The 19,275-nt window shown below is 34.2% G+C and overlaps 1 protein-coding gene across 2 annotated transcripts; it reads left to right on the forward strand.

Moving 5' to 3' along the window:
- Positions 1-3,858: 3,858 nt before the first annotated feature.
- Positions 3,859-18,943, forward strand: LOC120271455. Of its 2 annotated transcripts, none has more exons than XM_039278135.1 (33): positions 3,859-5,278; positions 6,000-6,057; positions 6,435-6,557; positions 7,021-7,078; positions 7,155-7,291; positions 7,864-8,022; positions 8,118-8,204; positions 8,863-9,051; positions 9,333-9,485; positions 9,602-9,793; positions 9,874-9,939; positions 10,322-10,417; positions 10,520-10,606; positions 10,755-10,871; positions 10,961-11,168; positions 11,293-11,357; positions 11,668-11,726; positions 11,837-11,968; positions 12,055-12,214; positions 12,293-12,625; positions 13,202-13,384; positions 13,491-13,552; positions 14,409-14,484; positions 15,442-15,591; positions 15,689-15,809; positions 16,120-16,199; positions 16,276-16,349; positions 16,867-17,011; positions 17,149-17,298; positions 17,829-17,924; positions 18,005-18,100; positions 18,186-18,394; positions 18,600-18,943. In XM_039278135.1, the coding sequence occupies exons 1-33, from the start codon at positions 3,957-3,959 to the stop codon at positions 18,841-18,843; spliced, it is 5,487 nt and encodes a 1,828-aa protein (XP_039134069.1). In that variant the 5' UTR covers positions 3,859-3,956; the 3' UTR covers positions 18,844-18,943. The 2 variants fall into 2 exon arrangements, with proteins under 2 accessions (XP_039134069.1, XP_039134068.1); XM_039278134.1 differs by having other exon boundaries at positions 3,861-5,278; positions 15,689-15,819; positions 16,079-16,199.
- Positions 18,944-19,275: the final 332 nt, after the last annotated feature.

Below are 19,275 nucleotides of genomic sequence, written 5' to 3' on the forward strand. Positions count from 1 at the left end.
GTCTTTGGCGTGCTAAAATTGGAAACATAACTCCTAAAAGTTAACCGAGTGTAGAATCAATCAATTTTATCTTGTCAACTTTATATAGTTTTATATATTATAAAAAAAAAAAAGTAAGATCTCTTGGGATTTTGAGGTAAAAAAAAAAAATGTGATGGATAGAAAGTAAAGCATGAGATCTTGAGCAACAACTTTTGCAAAAAAAAAATAAAAAAATAAAAATAAAAAATAAAAAAAATCATTAAAATATATAAATAAATTTTTTTTTTTAATTGCGACAAGCACAATTACTATCCTAGTGTGCACGCTGCAAGCAATATAAAGCCATTCGTGTGCTTTCACTTGGCTGGCATAAAGATTGTGTTATAAGACTACACCTATTGATGAAACTAGCTGGATTTCACAATAATAATAATTTTTATAAAAAACTAAAATCTTTTTTATTGTAAGTTATTTAGGATCAAACAATAAATTCAGAAGCATATCTACACTTAAATCCATTGATAATAATGAAAATAATTGGACATTGTGGTCCTTCTAACGGATTACACGCATAGAGGGAGATAAAAACCCTAATTCAGAAAGCCAATCTTAGATCATTACTACGTGCTCAGTTAGGGACCACACTTTATTTATAAAAAAATTTTATGGGCTAATTACATGTCTACCAATCATAGACTTAATTATTTTGCCATATAAATTCTACACACCATATTATTGTTATGCAAATCTACACATCTAATTTAGATAATTAGGACCCTATTCAAATTTTAATTAAATCACCACAATCAGGTCCATTCAAAATTAAGTACGATAAGATATACACAATTATAAATATTAGTCACGTACGTTTACACAACTTGTGCACATAGATCCTTGTATCCCTACATGATGTGTGATTCAAAATCCAATACTCATAACTAAAGGCTTATGACATCACTGTATCCAACATGTTTTGAACTCGAGACTGAGTATTTCACAAAATTAGATTTTTTTACAGTAAAACTAATATTACCCGATCAAAAGGCCGGTTGGATATACAAAATAATAATCCAAGCTGGCAAAATCCAACCATATCCGAGCGTTATGAGATGTGATTTTAAATGAGAATGGAAGGGTGTATTTGTAAAGGGGACAATGTCCAAAAAACAGGGCAGCTAATGGTCTAGTTAGTGTGGAACACACACGGGCCAAATGTCAATTGAGAGCACACGAATGGGTGTTAATGTTAGTGTTGGTGTTGGTGTTGGTTGGCATTGTTTGTCTATTTACGTACACTGTTTTATTAGTGTTTTATTGTGCTTTTGCATGATTGGACCTGGACCAACAATGACACAAATGCCGCACGTTCACTCCCTCTTTGATACCCACTAATCACCTCACTATCCGACATTAACTATATTTGTTATTTCCCCCATAAATTTATATATTTATTTTTTTTCTTTCTTATTTTTCCCCACCTTAATTGATATGTTTGGTTTAGCATTGTTCTTTCATTGGTTGATTTTTTTTTTCCTTACATTTGCATTATTAATAAAAAAATAAATAATAAACCAATTGCCATCTAACACGTATTAATAAGATAGGAACATAGATAGATATGAATAAGATAATCAAATACGATAAAAACCTAATAAATAGTGGCAGCTAGACTGCCATCACCGGATGTGACTTTGTATCCCGGTAATAGAGATATAATGAATGAGATATGAAAGAATAATCAGAATGTCTAAAATATTAATATTTGTGTAAAATCACTTTTTTCATGATTACTATATCAAATGACTATCATGTTGCGTGTACTTGTGTCGGTGCATGAAGATATACATAAAAAAAGTCTAGATTGATCTTTTATTTAGCTAACGAATAATAATAAATAATTTAGTGTTTGTAAAATGGATACTAAATATTGCGATGATGATAAGGTGTTTTTGAAAATCTTTAAATTTAATGAGTATACACAAATAAAAATTTAGAGAAATAGACACATTATTATAAATATAGCATGTTAATTAAGCTGAATGAAGCATGTGAATAGGCATATATTTTTAAACTTTGGTATGTATCAAGGAATTAATTGTTGTGAGCTGTCAAAAAAAAAATCACCAGAATTATATCACCATTAATAGAGGATTTCTTCTTTGTTAGAAAGTGGGTCATGTGGTTAAAAGATAATTGTTTTTTTTTTAATACAGTGAATTTAAATTTAAACTTTTTATTTTTATTTTTACAAACAGTATAGTTTATACAAAATAATAGTTATAAGCGGATCTAGATAGATAGATGCGGGTTACTTGGACCAATTTTTTTTTTCTAATAACTTTATAGTATGTATATTAATATATATATAAAAAGCTAAACACAATTTTTTAAATAACATGGACTCATAAATTTTTTTAAAAAAATAAATCTTTTAGTAAACTATAAACCTCATGCATTGCACTGAAATTGAAAAAGATGTATTTGTTAGCATTAACAATAGTATAATTATATATTATTTTATATTTTACATAAAAAACAACTATAAATTTTTTTATTTTATTTTAATGATATATAATTTAAAATTTATTCATATGTATTTATAGTGTAAATTTACACCGTACTATATATATCGTCTTCACTATACTAAATATCTAAATCTGCCATTACCGATAGTACATGAAATTTTTATTATATAAGATCAATCACTTGTTTTCATATTTTTCCATAATATAAACCATGTAATATTAATTTTTTCCAATTCACTTTTTATAATATATATACATATAGTTTTTTATTTAATAAAATAAGTAGTTTTATTCTAGAAAATAAATTGATCAATAATAACTGCTGGCAATCTATTTCAATGATTACTGTAAGTTTTATAATAAGTTATCCCATATAAAAAATTATTTATTTCAGTCCATTTTAAACTCCATGGCATGAGCATCATTTCATAGGTTCATTTTTTTTATTCAATTATTTTTCTATATCTAATAGACTAATACGAATCAAAATTAATTATCATGAAAAATATTTCAAAACATTAATTTTATCTGAATACTATCTATAACAAAGACTGTCTAGATAAATAGTCTTTACTAGATATTATTTTAAATTTAATTAGATTATGGATAAGTTTTTTTTTCCATGTTTTTTACAAAATGAACTGGGGCAAACCTTAGTATATATATATATATATATATATATATATGTATGTATACTCTCTCTATATATATAGTATATCTACATATATATATATATATATAGATAAAAAAAATAATTATTTTTTTCTACGTAATATATATCTTATAATTAAAAAATTTATATTAATCCGTTGTAATATTTTTATTATTTACATTTGAATTTTTTAGGAAACATAAAAAAAGTATATTTGTGGTTTATCCACTCAATAAAAAAATAAAAATAAAAAGTATATAAAATGAAGTTAACATTTTAGCATATTTTTTTTATTTTGAATAAATCCAAATTTGAACTCGATTCCTCACTACTATACAAATATTATATACAGAGGTTGTCATACTAATAAACAGAGAGATGTGACAAGATTGGATAATATGAATTAAATAGATGGCAGATGCTAACAATATTATCACTATTTCAAATAAATAAATAAATAAATAAATAAATAAATAACAATATTTAGCCTATCGGAGAAAAAACGGCAAAGCTATGAACGTGTCATGACGTCACGAACCACCTCCCAAAACGGATCCAAAAGAGAAAAAAAAAAGCAAACCCGTTTCAAACTTATCAGTAACTGAAGAGTTTATTACCTCATTTTTTCCCAATCCGAAACCCGAATCCGATAAGCAAACCCACCCGATTAGATTCCTTCATCGCTTCCCCAAAACCGTCACTCGTCGTCGTCGTCGTCGTCCTCCTCCTCCTCCTCTTCCCGTTCCCTTCATCCTCCCCCCAAAACCCTAGAAACCCTCCATGCGATCCTCTTCTCCATGGGCAAGGGCCGCCCCCGCGCCGTTGAGAAGGGCGTGCTGACTCACGGCTACGCTACCACCTCCGCCACAGCCGCCGCTGCCGCCCCCTCCCTCCCTCAGGCCCCCGTCTTCTTCCCTACTGAGGAGGAGTTTGCCAATCCCTTGGAATTCATCTCCAAGATCCGTCCCCAGGCTGAACCCTTCGGTATTTGCCGTATCGTACCCCCGCCGTCCTGGAACCCTCCGTTCGTTCCTGACCGTGAGACCTTCTCTTTCCCTACCAAAACCCAGGCCATCCACCGCCTCCAGGACCGCCCGCCGTCTTGCGATCCCAAGACCTTTCATCTCGAGTACGCGCGGTTTCTAGAATCGCATTTTGGGAGAAGACCTAAGCGGAGGGTTGTGTTTGATGGGGATGATCTTGATCTCTGCCGGCTTTTCAACGCTGTCAAGCGCTATGGTGGGTATGAGAAAGTCTGTAAAGAGAAGCGCTGGCGGGATGTTTCTAGGTTTGTTAGGTCGGATGGGAAGATCTCTGAGTGCGCGAAGCATGTGTTGAGCCAGTTGTATCTTGAGCACTTGTTGGATTATGAGGAGTACCATGCTCAATTGAACAGTGAGGTCAAGAATTACAAAAAAAGGGTGGTGTATGAGGATCAGAGACGCAAGGTTTCAAATTCGAAGCGGAGGAAGAGTTCTGGTGAAGAGAGAGTGGAAGGGGTCAGTCGGAGTGTATTTGATCAGATATGTGAGCAATGTAAGAGTGGGTTGCATGGAGAAGTCATGCTGCTTTGTGATCGCTGCGACAAAGGTTGGCATTTGCATTGCCTTTCGCCCCCATTAGAGTCTGTTCCACAAGGCAACTGGTACTGTTTGGAGTGTGTCAATTCAGATAAGGATAGCTTTGGCTTTGTGCCTGGGAAGTGGTGCTCATTGGAAGCCTTCCGGCGCAGGGATGATAGGTTGAGAAGAAAATGGTTTGGGCAGGGGAGGCCTGCCAGATCACAGGTTGAGAAACGTTTTTGGGATATTGTTGAAGGGAGAGCAGGAGAAGTAGAGGTTATGTATGGCAGTGATCTGGACACCTCAGTGTATGGGAGTGGCTTTCCGCGTATTGGTGATCCAATACCCACCACAGTTGATCATGAGGCATGGAGAAAGTATTGTTCCAGCCCTTGGAATCTCAATAACTTTCCTAAACTTCAGGGTTCGATACTTCGAGCTGTTCGGGATAATATTGCTGGAGTGATGGTCCCTTGGCTCTATGTAGGAATGCTGTTTTCAGCCTTTTGTTGGCATGTTGAGGATCACTGCTTTTATTCCATCAATTATTTGCACTGGTACGTAAATTGTTAATCATGCATTGGACGTCACATGATTCTTTGAATCCTCGTAATAGCTTATCATTGAGACTCAATGTAGGTTAAAAGATTCATATTTTGATAGTTTTGTGCATTGGCTAGTGTGACACAAGTGATATTTTTGTCCTATTTATGTTTTGGGATCAGAAGTCCATTTAGTTTGTTCTATTATCGTTTCAAAAGAAATGCTATTATTTATTGTTTTAAGGCAATTGCTGATAATATGTTGCTAATGTACCATGCCCTAGCCTATTAGGGAATACATTTTTGCTTCGACTCTTTTGACTATAATCATCCATGTGCTTGTGCTTTAACATCATATTTGAAATGCTCTATGGAATTCACACTGCTCCGAAGGATTCCCTAAATAATTTGCAAATGAAATTGTTACTGATTTCCAATGTAGGTTATGCTCAACAATGTGATTTAATACAATCCCATAGACTTTGATATATATTTATCTAAATGATTTTTCTTAGAAACTAAAATGATCATTGTTTTATTTCATATTATCTTTTTGAGGTCTTCACATAGTTTCTTCAACATATTGCATTCTACTTGCTTAGTTGCTTACTTTGTGTTATATTGATTAGAGCTAGTTTGAAGGAGTCATATAGTACCTACATGAATTATGCATGCATGGATAAGATCTTTTCTTATAGTTGTAGATGTACGTATTCTTATTCACTATGATTTTCAGGGGAGAGCCTAAGTGCTGGTATGGTGTGCCTGGTAGTGAAGCCAATGCTTTTGAAGAGGTACCTCCTGAAATAGTACAAGTATTGTGATTTGCTTGGCCACATATTTTTTTTTTTTTTCTAAATTTTCATGAGATGCTGTCAGGCATATTAATTTGCATTTTTATGATTGTAATGTAGCTGTGGTTATTGTATTAATTTTGGTCAACATCTCTTCCTTTAAAGATAATGTAAATTCTGTGCTCAGCCCCCCAAGTGTATGAACTCTGTTCTGTGCATAGTTGTGTATCGGTTTACCCTTGCTTTGGAAGAGGCCATCATTTCTTTTTTTTTCCTCCTTTGTATTTCTACTGGGAGCATTCCATTATAAATTAATTTCTACATTTAAATTTTGCTTCTCATCTAGGGGTTGAATCCAGTTTAATTGTTCTATGTAGGTTATGAGAAATAATCTACCAGACTTGTTTGATGCACAACCAGATTTGCTCTTCCAGCTGATTACCATGCTCAACCCGTCTGTTTTGCAAGAGAATGGTGTTTCAGTGTATGGTGTATTACAGGTCAGTTGCAGTTCTTTTGTCAGTTGGAATTTGTGGGATATTAATTTTGGTTTCAAAATGGTGGCTGAAAAGCACTGAAGGCTGACAAAAGAAATTATTGTTTAACTTCATAGGGAATACTTAAAAACATTTTATAATATTAGGGGTGGAAAACAAGAAATGTAGGTAAAGTTGCTTCCATGTATATTGGAACCACTAAGCAAGTTTTATCCGTCACTTTCTTTGGTTCATTGAATCTATTTTTCCCCTTCTGGGGACTCTCCAATGTACCATATTGCAAGCAGGCTGGGGCCATCGCCTGACTCACTTTCTGATGTGAACTTACTTTCTGGTATCCATTTTTCATCACAGTTATGGGAAAAGGAAGCATTGCCTAACAACAGGAATGCTTTGGTTGAATAATGAATCCCTTTTATTATTCAAGCTGTTTCGTAAGACATATAATTGGTTTCACTTATTACAGGAGCCTGGTAACTTTGTCATTACTTTTCCGAGGTCCTATCATGGTGGTTTTAATTTTGGTAAGCTTGAGCTTACATTTCTACATTGTTATCACAATTTTGCTTAATATTTCAAGATTTTGGTTTGCATGTATAGGCTTGAATTGTGCTGAGGCTGTCAATTTTGCTCCGGCTGACTGGTTGCCTCATGGTGGATTGGGGGCTGAGCTGTATAGTGTATATCACAAACCTGCTGTCTTGTCACATGAAGAACTTCTTTATGTGGTTGCTAAGGTGGCGTTTTTACATCTTGCTTTTCTTCCATCTCTTTTCTGCTTTGATAATCTTACTATGTTATTTGATCAAATTTTCATTTTAGTATGAGCTTTGGACATCAAAGAATTTTATGTGGTTTAACCATGTTGGAACATTGCAATAAACTCTCAAAATCTACTTTTGTTGTTCTTGGTACTTGTATTTACAAATTCAGTATGCTTTTAATCATTGGATTGCAATGCTTTTTCTTTCAATCAATTTGCTTTGCCATTTTTATCATTTCTGGCATATATCCTTCTCATTATCTTCTTTTTCCAAATGCTACTGTTTTGCTAAAATGATTTTCTAGTGTGATTTTTGCTATTCCCTATATTTATCTTTGAAATTCAGTGCGCCCTTAATCATTGATTTTGATGTTTCATCTTAAAATTGTTTCTGGTTTGCCACTTTTTAGTTATGCAATATCATCCTCATTATCTTCTTTTACGAAATGCTACTGTTTTGTAGAAATAATTTTCTAATATTTTAGTGAGAAAAGGGGATTTTTGTATCTGAATTTCTTTGGTCTTGGTGCATGCTGATTATCGCAGAATGGCTATGATGCCAAGGTATGGCCTTACCTTAAGAAAGAAATGCATAGAATATTTGCTCGGGAGAAAAGATTTAGAGAGGAACTGTGGCAAAATGGTATAGTCAGGTCCTCTCAAATGTCTCCAAAGAAACATCCCGAATATGTGGGTGATGAAGAGGTAGTTAATCTTCTGTCATGGTTTATGTTCATCTTTGAAAATGGACTTTCTATAAACATTGTACTATTTAACTCCAATTTGTGGATTTTTTGCAGGACCCTACATGTATTATATGCCAACAGTTTCTGTATCTTTCAGCTGTTATGTGCAGCTGCCGGCCAACTGTACACGTTTGCCTGGAGGTCTCCTCTATATGATACACTATTTAATTATTTGTAGATCACTCCCCTTTCTGCATCATATACTTCATTGTTTGTTAATCATATTGTTTTTTGAAGGCTTTCTCATGCACTTATATCTCCCCTTGAACATGAAACCTGTAGATATAGGGAAGAACTTTCAATATTAAGTTGGTGGCCCTTTATCTTTTGTTTTCCTTCTCTTCTTCTTCTTCTTTTTTTCTGTGTGTGTGTGTGTGTGTGTGTTTTGTGAAGTAGGTGTCAGCCAATTTTCGCTTTATTATACTTTCTGTTCTGATTCTTTTGATCTTTGTGCTATTGTTTTGGAAGTGGAAAAGCATTCTACAATGAAATAAATTATTAAGCGATTATTGCCATTGCCATCACTTTCACTAGTATAAACCAGAAAGGATAGTTAGAGATATTTGTGGAACTCATGACATTTTCTCTCGTCTTTTCTTTGTAGATCTTGATTTTTGAACTGTTATTTTGATTTGTATAAACTTTATTGCAATTACTAATGCTGATCATCTGCTAATATTTTGTAGTTTTTTATTTTGCAAAATTATTGGAAATAGATGCAATCAAATATTTTGATGTATGTTCTGTTCTAAGTTGATGACGTGACTGAAGTTATAAAGTATCATTGTTCTCTTTGCAGCACTGGAAGCATCTATGTGAGTGCGACCCAAGCAGACACTGTCTTCTGTACCGGCACAATCTTGCAGAACTCAGTGATTTCGTCCTTAAGGGCTGTACTCTGTCAGGAAGTACATGGAAGATGGAAGATTCTACCCCTTGTGGAAAACATCCAATGACTTCCAGTGGAGCAAGTAGTTTGATGAAAAAGGTTTTATGATTCTCTCTCTCTCACACACACGAGCGCATGCGCGCGCACACACATGCATATTAAAGTTGCATATAGATCTTATGATCATTTCACTAGTAATATTTAAAATTGTTGCTTGGCACTCTCATTTATTTTAAGATTGATGGACCATGTTGGTTAACTCTTTGTTTTTTTTTTTGGCTAATTCTTCATTTTTTTTCCTTCTGCATCTCTTAAAATGTTATTCACATGTAGTTCCATTTCCATTGTCCTCTTTTTGATAGCTTATCTTTTTTACTCAGGTAAAAAGTGGTGTGATAACATATGCACAACTTGCTGAGGATTGGCTTTCAAATGCTTGCCACATTTTGGAGATTCCTTTTTCAAATGCTGCTTATACCACTGCTCTAAAGGAAGCGGAACAATTTGTTTGGGCTGATCATGATATGGATCCAGTATGCGCTTACATGCATTACTTCTGCATGGAAACTGTCATACATTATTTTTATTTTTATATTTTTTGAATAAACTGTTATACATTCCTAATCATGTTTTGTACTGCCTATACTAGGTACGTGATGTGATTAATAAGTTGGTTGAAGTTCAGAAATGGGCTATGAGGCTGAGGGGTTGTATTTCTCAAGTCGAAAGTTTCTTAAATTGCAATGACAAACATATAGAGAAAGTGTGTATGCATGAGGTTTTGGATTTGCTCAGTTTTGACCCTTCACCTTGTCTTGTGCCTGGGCATGATAAACTCAAGGTCGATGATCCTGATTCTTTTGATGAACTCTTTTTATCACTCCAGTTGCAAATATTTTATTGTAGTTTGCTTATTTGCAGGCATATGCTGAAGATGGAAAAATATTGGTTCTTGAAATAGAGTCTGCTCTATCATCTCAAGTTCATGTGAGTCCATTACAATCGTGTTGTTCTTCTCACTTCAGAAATTTTCTTCATCTCTTCATATGGACATAGATTTTCAGTTTGACATCTGGCTGTATTCTTATTCTTTTTTAAGAAGAATTCAGAATCATATGTTTTTAATCCAAGTGATTATAGTTATATGATTATATTTAACTGGAAGGCTGATGTTTTGGTATTTATTTTGATTAAGTGCCAACTGCTGTTTTCTTTTTTATTTGAGTCTATTGCGACATTCCCATTAGTCACCATGATCTCTCTCTTACCATATTTCTTCATGCCTTTGATTTTTTTAGCCATAGCTTCTTCACGCCATTGATGTTGATATCTTAACATATCTTGTTTTCTTTCTCAATTTTCAACCCAGATTGGTGAATTGGAATTGTTATACTCCCGAGCCCTCAAACTTCCGATTAATCTAGAGACAACTGGGAAATTAGCAAAGGAGATCTCATCTGCGAAGGTTTTACTTTTGTCCTCATTAGACTCAAATTCATGCTATTGAAGCCTATTGATTTAATTTTCTTTAAAATTGAAGTCATTCCTTTGTTTACACACACGACAGGTTTGGATCGAAAATGCTAGAGAATGCCTCTCGCAGAAAATGCCTAGCACTGTTGAGATGAACTTTCTACACAAACTAAAATATGAGGTTTTCTACTTTTAGCAATACCTACTCATACTATACTTTGAAATAAATTCTTGCTGATTTTTTACTGAGTGATTCCTTAATGAACTCATCTTTATTCCATATGCTGAGCAACTTGCTGTGTATTTGACACTTTAATTATTCTAAATAGATGCTGCAGCTCCATGTTCGTTTTTCAGAGATGGAAGAGTTGCTTGCTTTATGTAAAGAGGTTGAGTCATTGCAATTTCAGTGTAAAGAGATCATGGAAGGCCCTCTTGAATTTAAGGTTATTAGCTAAATAATAATCTCCATTTTTTTCTATGGTTTTACACATGACACAATGCTTGTAGGCTTCCTGATTTTTTGCATTTTTAGAAACTTGAAGTTTTTCTTCGGAATGTGGAAAATGTTATTGTCAAGATCCCGGAGTTGGAAATTCTGAAGCAATACTATCATGATGCATATTCTTGGAGATGCCAGCTTCATGGAGTTTTGCAGGGCATTATTGAACAGGAAGACCATGGGAACATTGTTCGTGAACTCTCTTGCATCTTGGAGGCTGGGAAACTCTTGAAAATAAGAGGTTGTTGTTCTCTGCTTTGTTGGGTACAGGCAAACATATTTGCTTGAAAGTTAAAACTGTTAGGTATTTATGTACTTTATTTTTAATACTGCAAGACAATCTGTTTTGTTTCCATCTGAAACAGTTGATGAGTTGTCCCTTGTTGACATGGAACTAAAGAAGTCCTGTTGCAGAGAGAAAGCATCTAAGGTACATGTCCACTATGCATTGTCACCATCTTCATGTTTCCTTCATTTCCAAAACTTCTCTGGGTGATTATTCAATACTGATTTGGCATCAATATTACAAATCCTACCTTTCGTCTACAATTCACAAACATTTACCTTATTTCTTGTTGCTTTTGATGGTTTTTAAATATGTCAAATACAGATATGAAAAGAAATCCAATAACCTTGATTGCTTTCTTGTTTTAACAGGAGAGGATATCTCTCATTGTCTCTCATAAGTTTTTAGGTGGTTTTGTAGTTTGCACTTAGCTGATGTAGGTGATTCTGTGCAGGTTCTTTCAAAGAGGATGCCATTAGAATTCATCCAACCTCTGTTGCAAGAGGCTTCCCTGTAATTTTCAATTATCCGCAAATGCTCTTGTTCTTAATGATTTATATCTTTGTTCATACTATGGCTAGTATATTTCATGCATTGATACCTCAGTATAAATTCTCTCCCAGGTTAGGAATTGCTAATGAAAAGCTATTTGTGGATATTTCTTTGGTGCTTGAAACTGCTATTTCTTGGGAGGACAAAGCAAAATTTATTCTTGAGCATGCTGCACACTTATCTGAGTTTGACGAGCTGATCAGGTTTATAGCACATTCTCCATTTCCAACATTCTGCCATTTTCTTTCTGTGAGAAATTTGTAGTGATAAATGGATTTTTACATGTCAGGACGTCGGAGAATATATTTTTGATTCTTCCTTCTCTTCCTCAAGTTGAAAGTGCTGTATTGGAAGCTCAGTCATGGATCAGTAGATCACAACCTTATTTATCTTCTAGTGTTCATGATGGTGATGAGTCTGGCTCTTTGCTTAAAGTTGATGGCCTTCAGGTTCATAATGTTTTCATTTCATATTTCTGTTTTCATGTCCTGTGAGCATTTAGGTAAACTAATGGTATTCCTCTGCAGGAATTGGTAATTCAATCTAAAGCCTTGAAGGTTCTTTTAGATGCACCTGAAAAGCTGCAGGAGATTCTTAAGGATATCTATAACTGGAAACATAATTCATGCTCCTTATTAGAAGATCTGTGGTCGTTGTTATATATGCATGATGTTTATATTAAAACCAATGATTATTTGGTCACAATTGAGGATCTTCTTGGTAAAATAGTTTCTGCTACTAAAGTTGGGTTGTCCTTGGGGTATGAGTTTGAAGAGATAACAAAATTAGAACATGCTTCATTGACATTACAGTGGAGCTTGAAAGCTTTGTCTTTTTGCTCCAGAGTTCCCTCGCTGAAGGTAACCTCTGATGTGGTACCCATGCATTCTCTACGTAATCCTCTGTTTTCCTTCTTTGCAAGCTTCTGTTACCTGCTCATGATTCTTCTCAGGTTTTAGATATTTATTTCAATGCTTCTCTTAACAATGACAGTTACATGATTGTGTGTTTTCAATGGGGTTCTTACTCACTTGGGTTTATAACATTGATACTCTAAGCTCGGGATTTCTTCCTATGAGATATTATAAATATTAGATCACTGGAAACATTAGTCATTGTTTTTAACTGACAATTTCCTATTCTTCTATTCCGTTTTATCTCATTGATTTTGTGATTGTCATGCTTTCATGTTTATTTTTTTGGCTGGTTTTTGTTGACGTCACCATTTAGGATCTTTTGAGAAGATGCTTTGCAATTTGCTCATTCACATTTAAGTTATAGAGGTTTGAATTGTGGGATTCTTTGCATTTAACATTAAAGCTTCGAATTAAGTTATTCCAATGTCTGCAAGTCATGTTTTATGCTGGAGAATTCATAAAGAATTCCAAATTTTATTGAAATTGTACCATCAGTAATGGATATTAATGGTCATGCAGGAGGTTGACAGCTTACTTGAAGATGCAGGAAATATTGTGGCCACATTTGAAGGCAATACTTTTGTGAAATTGTTGGTTGAAGGTTTAAACTGGCTAAGAAAAGCATGCTCTGTAATCCCTGACTGTCAAAACTCGAAAAGGCATAAGTTGGTGGATGCGGAAGAAATTGTCAATGATATTCCAGTTGGTTCTTTCTTTCTGAAGTTCAAATTAAATTGTGTTATTTGTTGTGGTTTCTACCCTTTCCATAATCATTACTTTTATTTTCTGCAAATGCATGCAATGGCAGGATGCTGTATCTTCATATCCTCTGATGGTCGTTCAACTTCAAAATGCAATCAGGAATCATGAGTTAGTTTACTGTCTTTCCTGCTTTTTTTCATAAACAATTTTTTTTTTAAATTCAGATTAGATGTTAAATTTGCCTGCATCATTGCATCTCAGTTCTTTCTCATTTTGAGTTTGATTTATGGAATTGCATTTAATTTGCTATCTAGATGTAGTTGAAATTTATGTATATAAGGAAGTGTACTTGGTTATCCAGTATTATTTATTAATTTCTTGGTGGGTGCATTTGATATCTGCAGTCTCAAATTGCCAAAATTGTTTATGTTTAGTCATGCATTTATTATGAGCAAAAACTTTCAATCCTATCAGTACAAAAGGATAACCATCGTGAATAAGTGTTATGTACTGAAAAAGGCGAAATCTCATAGAACTATTGTTGCCTTTTTCATCTCCTCTTTTGTTCTACTAGTTATTTTGTTGTTTTCTTTAATTAACTTGAAACCAAGATTATTCTGTTTTGATGGTTCATGGGAAGACAATTTATATGTGCAACGGAACTAGATTTTTGGTCTGATAAACCTCATGAAATACTGCCATTAATTCATGAATGAAAGCAATGACGCTTCGTATAATTACTAGATCTTTTGTCTTACTAGCTCTTATCTTTGTTTGCCACGTAAGTTTTTCTCAATGAGAAATGCATATTAAAATTGTCTTTGATCATATATATTGAATTGAGGAGAATGTAAGTATACCTTGCATTTGGAGTTCTTCTATGTATGAATCTTGAAAACCTTGCTTATTATGACATTCACAGTCAGCTCAAACAGGATGTAAGGTGTCCTTCCTCACAACGCAACTCATCATGTGCTATGCTTTCCTTTGTGTGGTTTGCTGATACAATCTGTTAATAATGCAGAAAATGGTTAGAGCAAGTGCATTCATTCTTCAGGTTATCTGGTGAAAAATCATGGATGTTGCTTTTGGAACTTGAGGTAAGTCTGTATTTTGTGGTTTCCAGCATAACAACCTATATGGCTTTCTATAGCTGCTGTCTATGCAAACAGTTATCATGACCAGATTTTTCCGTACATATTATATGTGAAATCTTGTGAGAGGAACCAAGTCGCACTTAGGGCTGTAAACATGCCGAGCTTGATCAGGCTAGGCCCTGCTTGAGCTTGGCTTGAAGTTGAGTCGCTTGAGCACGGCTTGATTTTAATTTCTAAATGTTGAGCTCGGCTCAATTTAGCTTGAAATAAAAATTGAATCGATTTATTTTTGAGAATTCAAGTCAGATTAGATTTAGTTTGAAATTAAAACATCATTTGTAGCTTTATTATTGTTTTTAAAGATAAATGAACAAAATATATAATATTTTCAGGATAATAATATTATGTATTATAAATATATAAAATATTGTAATATATTTACATATTTCGAGCTATTGAGTTTGGCTCAAATTAATTTCAAGCTCAAAAACCATATTCAATCTCAGTTCAGAAGCTTGAAAGTTCAACCCAAGTTTGGGCTGCTCATGAATGGCTTGATCAATTGATGGCCATCGTAAGATCCCCCAAAATACATCAAATCTCCTAAAAGCTTTTGCTAATATTTGTGCTTGCTTGGTTTGATGCTTCCTAGATGTTTATGATGTACCAGATTTATATTGCATGAAGATCTCATGCTAAGGTATATGAAATTGAACTGTGAAGCCTTGAAAGGCAGAAGTATGAAATTTAGCTGCCACCTTTCAAGGGATGATTAAATGAAAACATTAGCCCTCTTATTTTAATCAGGATATGCATCTTTTTCCTTTCTATTCTAAATGCTGGACTTTCAATATTGAGAAGTCATTTCACTAACCTTTATAGATGAGGGTATGCTTATTATATTTTCTAAGTGATGTTCTTACATTTTTACTTTAGTTGATCATTTTTCTGTTATTGCAGAAACATGGGCATATTTGTGCCTTCAGTTGCCCTGAGCTGGATAAGGTCACACTTGAAGTTGAGAAAGTAAAGAAGTGGATGTTCCAGTGCCAAGTTGTTGTGGAACCTTTGGTTGGTGATGTTGGTTCTTTGTTAATTAAACTTACGAAAGTATGTGGCTTTTTCTACCAATTCCATGCACTAATACTGCTTGTAAAATAGGCTTTTTGGTTTTTAATGAGATGTGGGTTACTATTATCATTCACAGATTAGGTGTACCCTACAAAGAGCTGTGAGCATATATAACAGTTTAGGGGGCTGCAAAACAAGATCATTCTGCATGTGCTGTCCAAATGATTCTGAACATGAAACATTTATTTGTTTGACATGTGAGGACCGGTACGCAACTTATTTCATTTTCCTCGTTGCTTGTTACTGACATTATTGATTTTCGTGATATCTAGTTTAAAATAATGATTGTTTTAGGTATAATGCCTATTACACAGATGATAATGGTTATGACAATGATTAATTCTGTTTAGACTTGACAGTTAACCTAAGGCTCTTGTGAATGCCACCATTCTCAATTGGAATCTCAATTGTTGGATTGAGTGTTTCATGAGTTTCAAAATAAATATATACTTATTTGGCTGGACAGATTTCATTTCTTATGTGTGGGGCCACCAATAACAACTGCAGGCATGGGAAATGAACACACATGCCATTTTTGTTCTTGCATGGAAAGTGGAAAAATTTCCATCAAAGAAGGCTGCCTTTTGGTACATATCTTGCTTTATGTATATTTTTGTTTAAGATTCTTATATATAGTCGAAAGCTTACATTACTTGTTATTAGGTGGGCAAAGGTAATCGTCCAGAGCTACATTCATTCCTCGAGCTTCTATCAGCTGCTGAGGGTTTATGTGCAGAGTAAGAAAAGATTGCATAAGCACAAATGTTCTCATGTGTGCATAAGTAAATATAAATATATACTGTAAAACGATAGCCTGTTTTTTGTTTTACTCTTTTGCATCCAATGTTACAAGTTGCTTGTAGGATCAGTTTTATCCTAATAAACTTTATGCTATTGCCGCTATAAATGAGATCCATACATGATTCAATTATATGTACCATCATTTCACTTGTCAGGAATATGAATGTTTGAATAAGGTAGAGATGACACCTTTCTCATAAATGATAGAATATATCCCTTGTTATGTTTATCTAAACTGTAATGCTTTTATTACTGCTTTCCTCTTCTTTTATTATCCGTCAGATTTTATTGCTAGACGCATGCAAAAATTGTTTTCTTAATTGAGTCTTGAGAACTTTTGTATTTGCTGTTTAAGTCACAAAAAACATATCATAAAGGAGCATTTGAGAATATGTATGAGTTACACCTTTCCATTCAGATGTTTCTTGGTAATGACCAAACTTACATTGGCAGGCTTGAAGAGGTTCATTTGGTGCAAGATATTGTGAAGCTAGGTCTTGACTGCAAGTCATTTTTGAATGGAAGAGTGAATCAGGCCTTGTGTCACTGCAAAAAAGATTTAAGATGTATATCAGAAAGTCTTTTATGTGCTTTGAAGGTTTTAATTCTTCTTCAATCATACGTTTTTTACTTGTGTGTTTCTTTTGCATTGGAAGAAAATCTTCCTTACAATGTTTTTACTCATAATCATGATGGAAGCATTTTTCACAATGAATAATGTGATTGCTTGTGCAGGTGATGTCGGTAGCTGGTGTGTATGATCACCAAATGGGCTGCAATCTCAAGCTGGCATTGTGTAGAAATTCTTGGAAAATTAGAGTCAATAAGCAGTTGAGGGCATCCAAGAAGCCAGTCTTGCAACAAATTCAGCGGCTGTTGAAAGAGGTACGGCACTGGTTGTTGTTTGATATCCATTTTGTATCTTAGCCAATGTCAGATATATTGCCATGTGGCCTATACTGTAGTTAATTCCAACAGTCTTTCTTACTGAACAATAACTCTTTGCAAATAAATTCTTGGTTCCAATGGTTCTGATATTCAAATGCCGTGCATCAATGTTTTCATCATGTTTCTCTTTTTTCCTCTAGGTTTGTTTTTATTCTTGTTCGTTTGTTTGTTCTTCCTTTTTTTGTGTGTGACCCCTTTTATGATGTCATTAGTCAATGCCTCATAGTTGTATTTCATAAGTTGATGCTAATATCTGGCGATAATTATTGTTTTGTTTCATTAGTGAATTCCTTTGTTCTTTGTTTGCTAACTTACATTGGTCATCTGGTTTTTATACTTAAGAATGCACAATCTAGAAATTGGTCCATGCAAATTCATTGCACATGCTTTTAAAAATCTTGACAGCTTCATTAGTTGGATTCCAAACTTAAGCTGATTTGCTGCTGCTTCTCCTGCTGATGTTACAGGGTTTAGCGATAAACATACCAGCTGAAGATCATTTTATGCAGGAAATTACTGAAGTACAGGCGAGAGCATCGAAGTGGACTGATGCTGCCAAAAGGGTTTGATAAAGATTGCCTATCTCTGGATATATTTTATCTGTCTATAATGTTAACTTGTTTCAGACTTTTATCTTGTGCAGGTTGCTTCAGATGCAGGGGCACTTGAGTTGAGTGAAGTTTTTAATCTTATTAAAGAGGGAGAAGCTTTACCCGTCTACTTTGATAAGGAGATGGAGGTATATTCCATGTATACACTGAAAAGTGAAATGGACCTTTCTTTGATGTCTTAATGTCTATGCTCATTTATTTCTGTTGATGCAGTTGCTAAAAGCTCGAACGGTTCTTTATTGCATCTGCCGGAAGCCTTATGATCGAAGGGCCATGATTGCTTGCGATCAGTGTGATGAGTGGTATCACTTTGATTGCATTAATTTGCACGGGCCACCCCCCAAGACTTACATTTGTCCTGCATGTAATCCCCTCCATGGAGACTTCATTTCCCCTCCATTTTTATTACGCCAAGAAGAAAGGTGCAATATGATGCTTAAATTTAAAGTTTTGAACTGTTCTTCAATAATAATATCATTCTGCTTCCATTTATGACATGGAATGGGCAACATATATGAATTTTCTTTAGTCTCCTCACTAAAAAACTTTTCACTTATTTCTTCATTAATTTTATTAATGCTGGTATCATTTGATCTAGCTAACTGATGACTTCCCTCGTTTTGACAGACGAACTAATTGTGAAGAACTACTTGATCGTCCGAAAGCATCAAAGAAGAAACAGTCCAAGAGAAGTAGTTGTATCTCGCAGCAAAACGAGCAGGTTGAAGTTGAACTGGAAAACATCATCAGTTGTTACAGTGAAATCAATGAATTATGGAGACTAAATAGAAGGCCCCACCGTAGAAGAACAAGAAAGCCAAATAACTTAGAGAGGCTTACTGATTATATTCATTTTCTCAAGTGTGAATAAATAAGTACTGTCATCATTTATTCATTTTATTTAAATATCAATTTTTCTAATTCCATATCCCTTTAACAGGTTCTCCAAAATCAGTTTATCTTAACCTTTAGTTTGTTAACACAGCAATATACATGTATTTAATTTTTATGTATGCTTGTATATTACATCACTCATGACGAACTTTGTGCTCATCAAACACCTATATGGTAGTGATGATTCCATTAGTTTGGGACCATCATGTCACTTAACTTTTTGCCTTTCTTTTCATTTTCGGCCTCTCATAAATTCATGATTGGTTTGGTTATTAATTTAGCTAGTTGTGTAACACAGTCAGAAGAGCTAACGCATCTTCTTGTAAAAGATGAACATTCAGAGCAGCCACTATGAAATGTTTAGAGACTTGTCACCATCCTTGTTCATCCCTGCCGTTTTATTACTCTG

The sequence above is a fragment of the Dioscorea cayenensis genome, chromosome 11 (assembly GCF_009730915.1).
Source record: "Dioscorea cayenensis subsp. rotundata cultivar TDr96_F1 chromosome 11, TDr96_F1_v2_PseudoChromosome.rev07_lg8_w22 25.fasta, whole genome shotgun sequence".
In the NCBI taxonomy this organism is placed as follows: domain Eukaryota; kingdom Viridiplantae; phylum Streptophyta; class Magnoliopsida; order Dioscoreales; family Dioscoreaceae; genus Dioscorea; species Dioscorea cayenensis.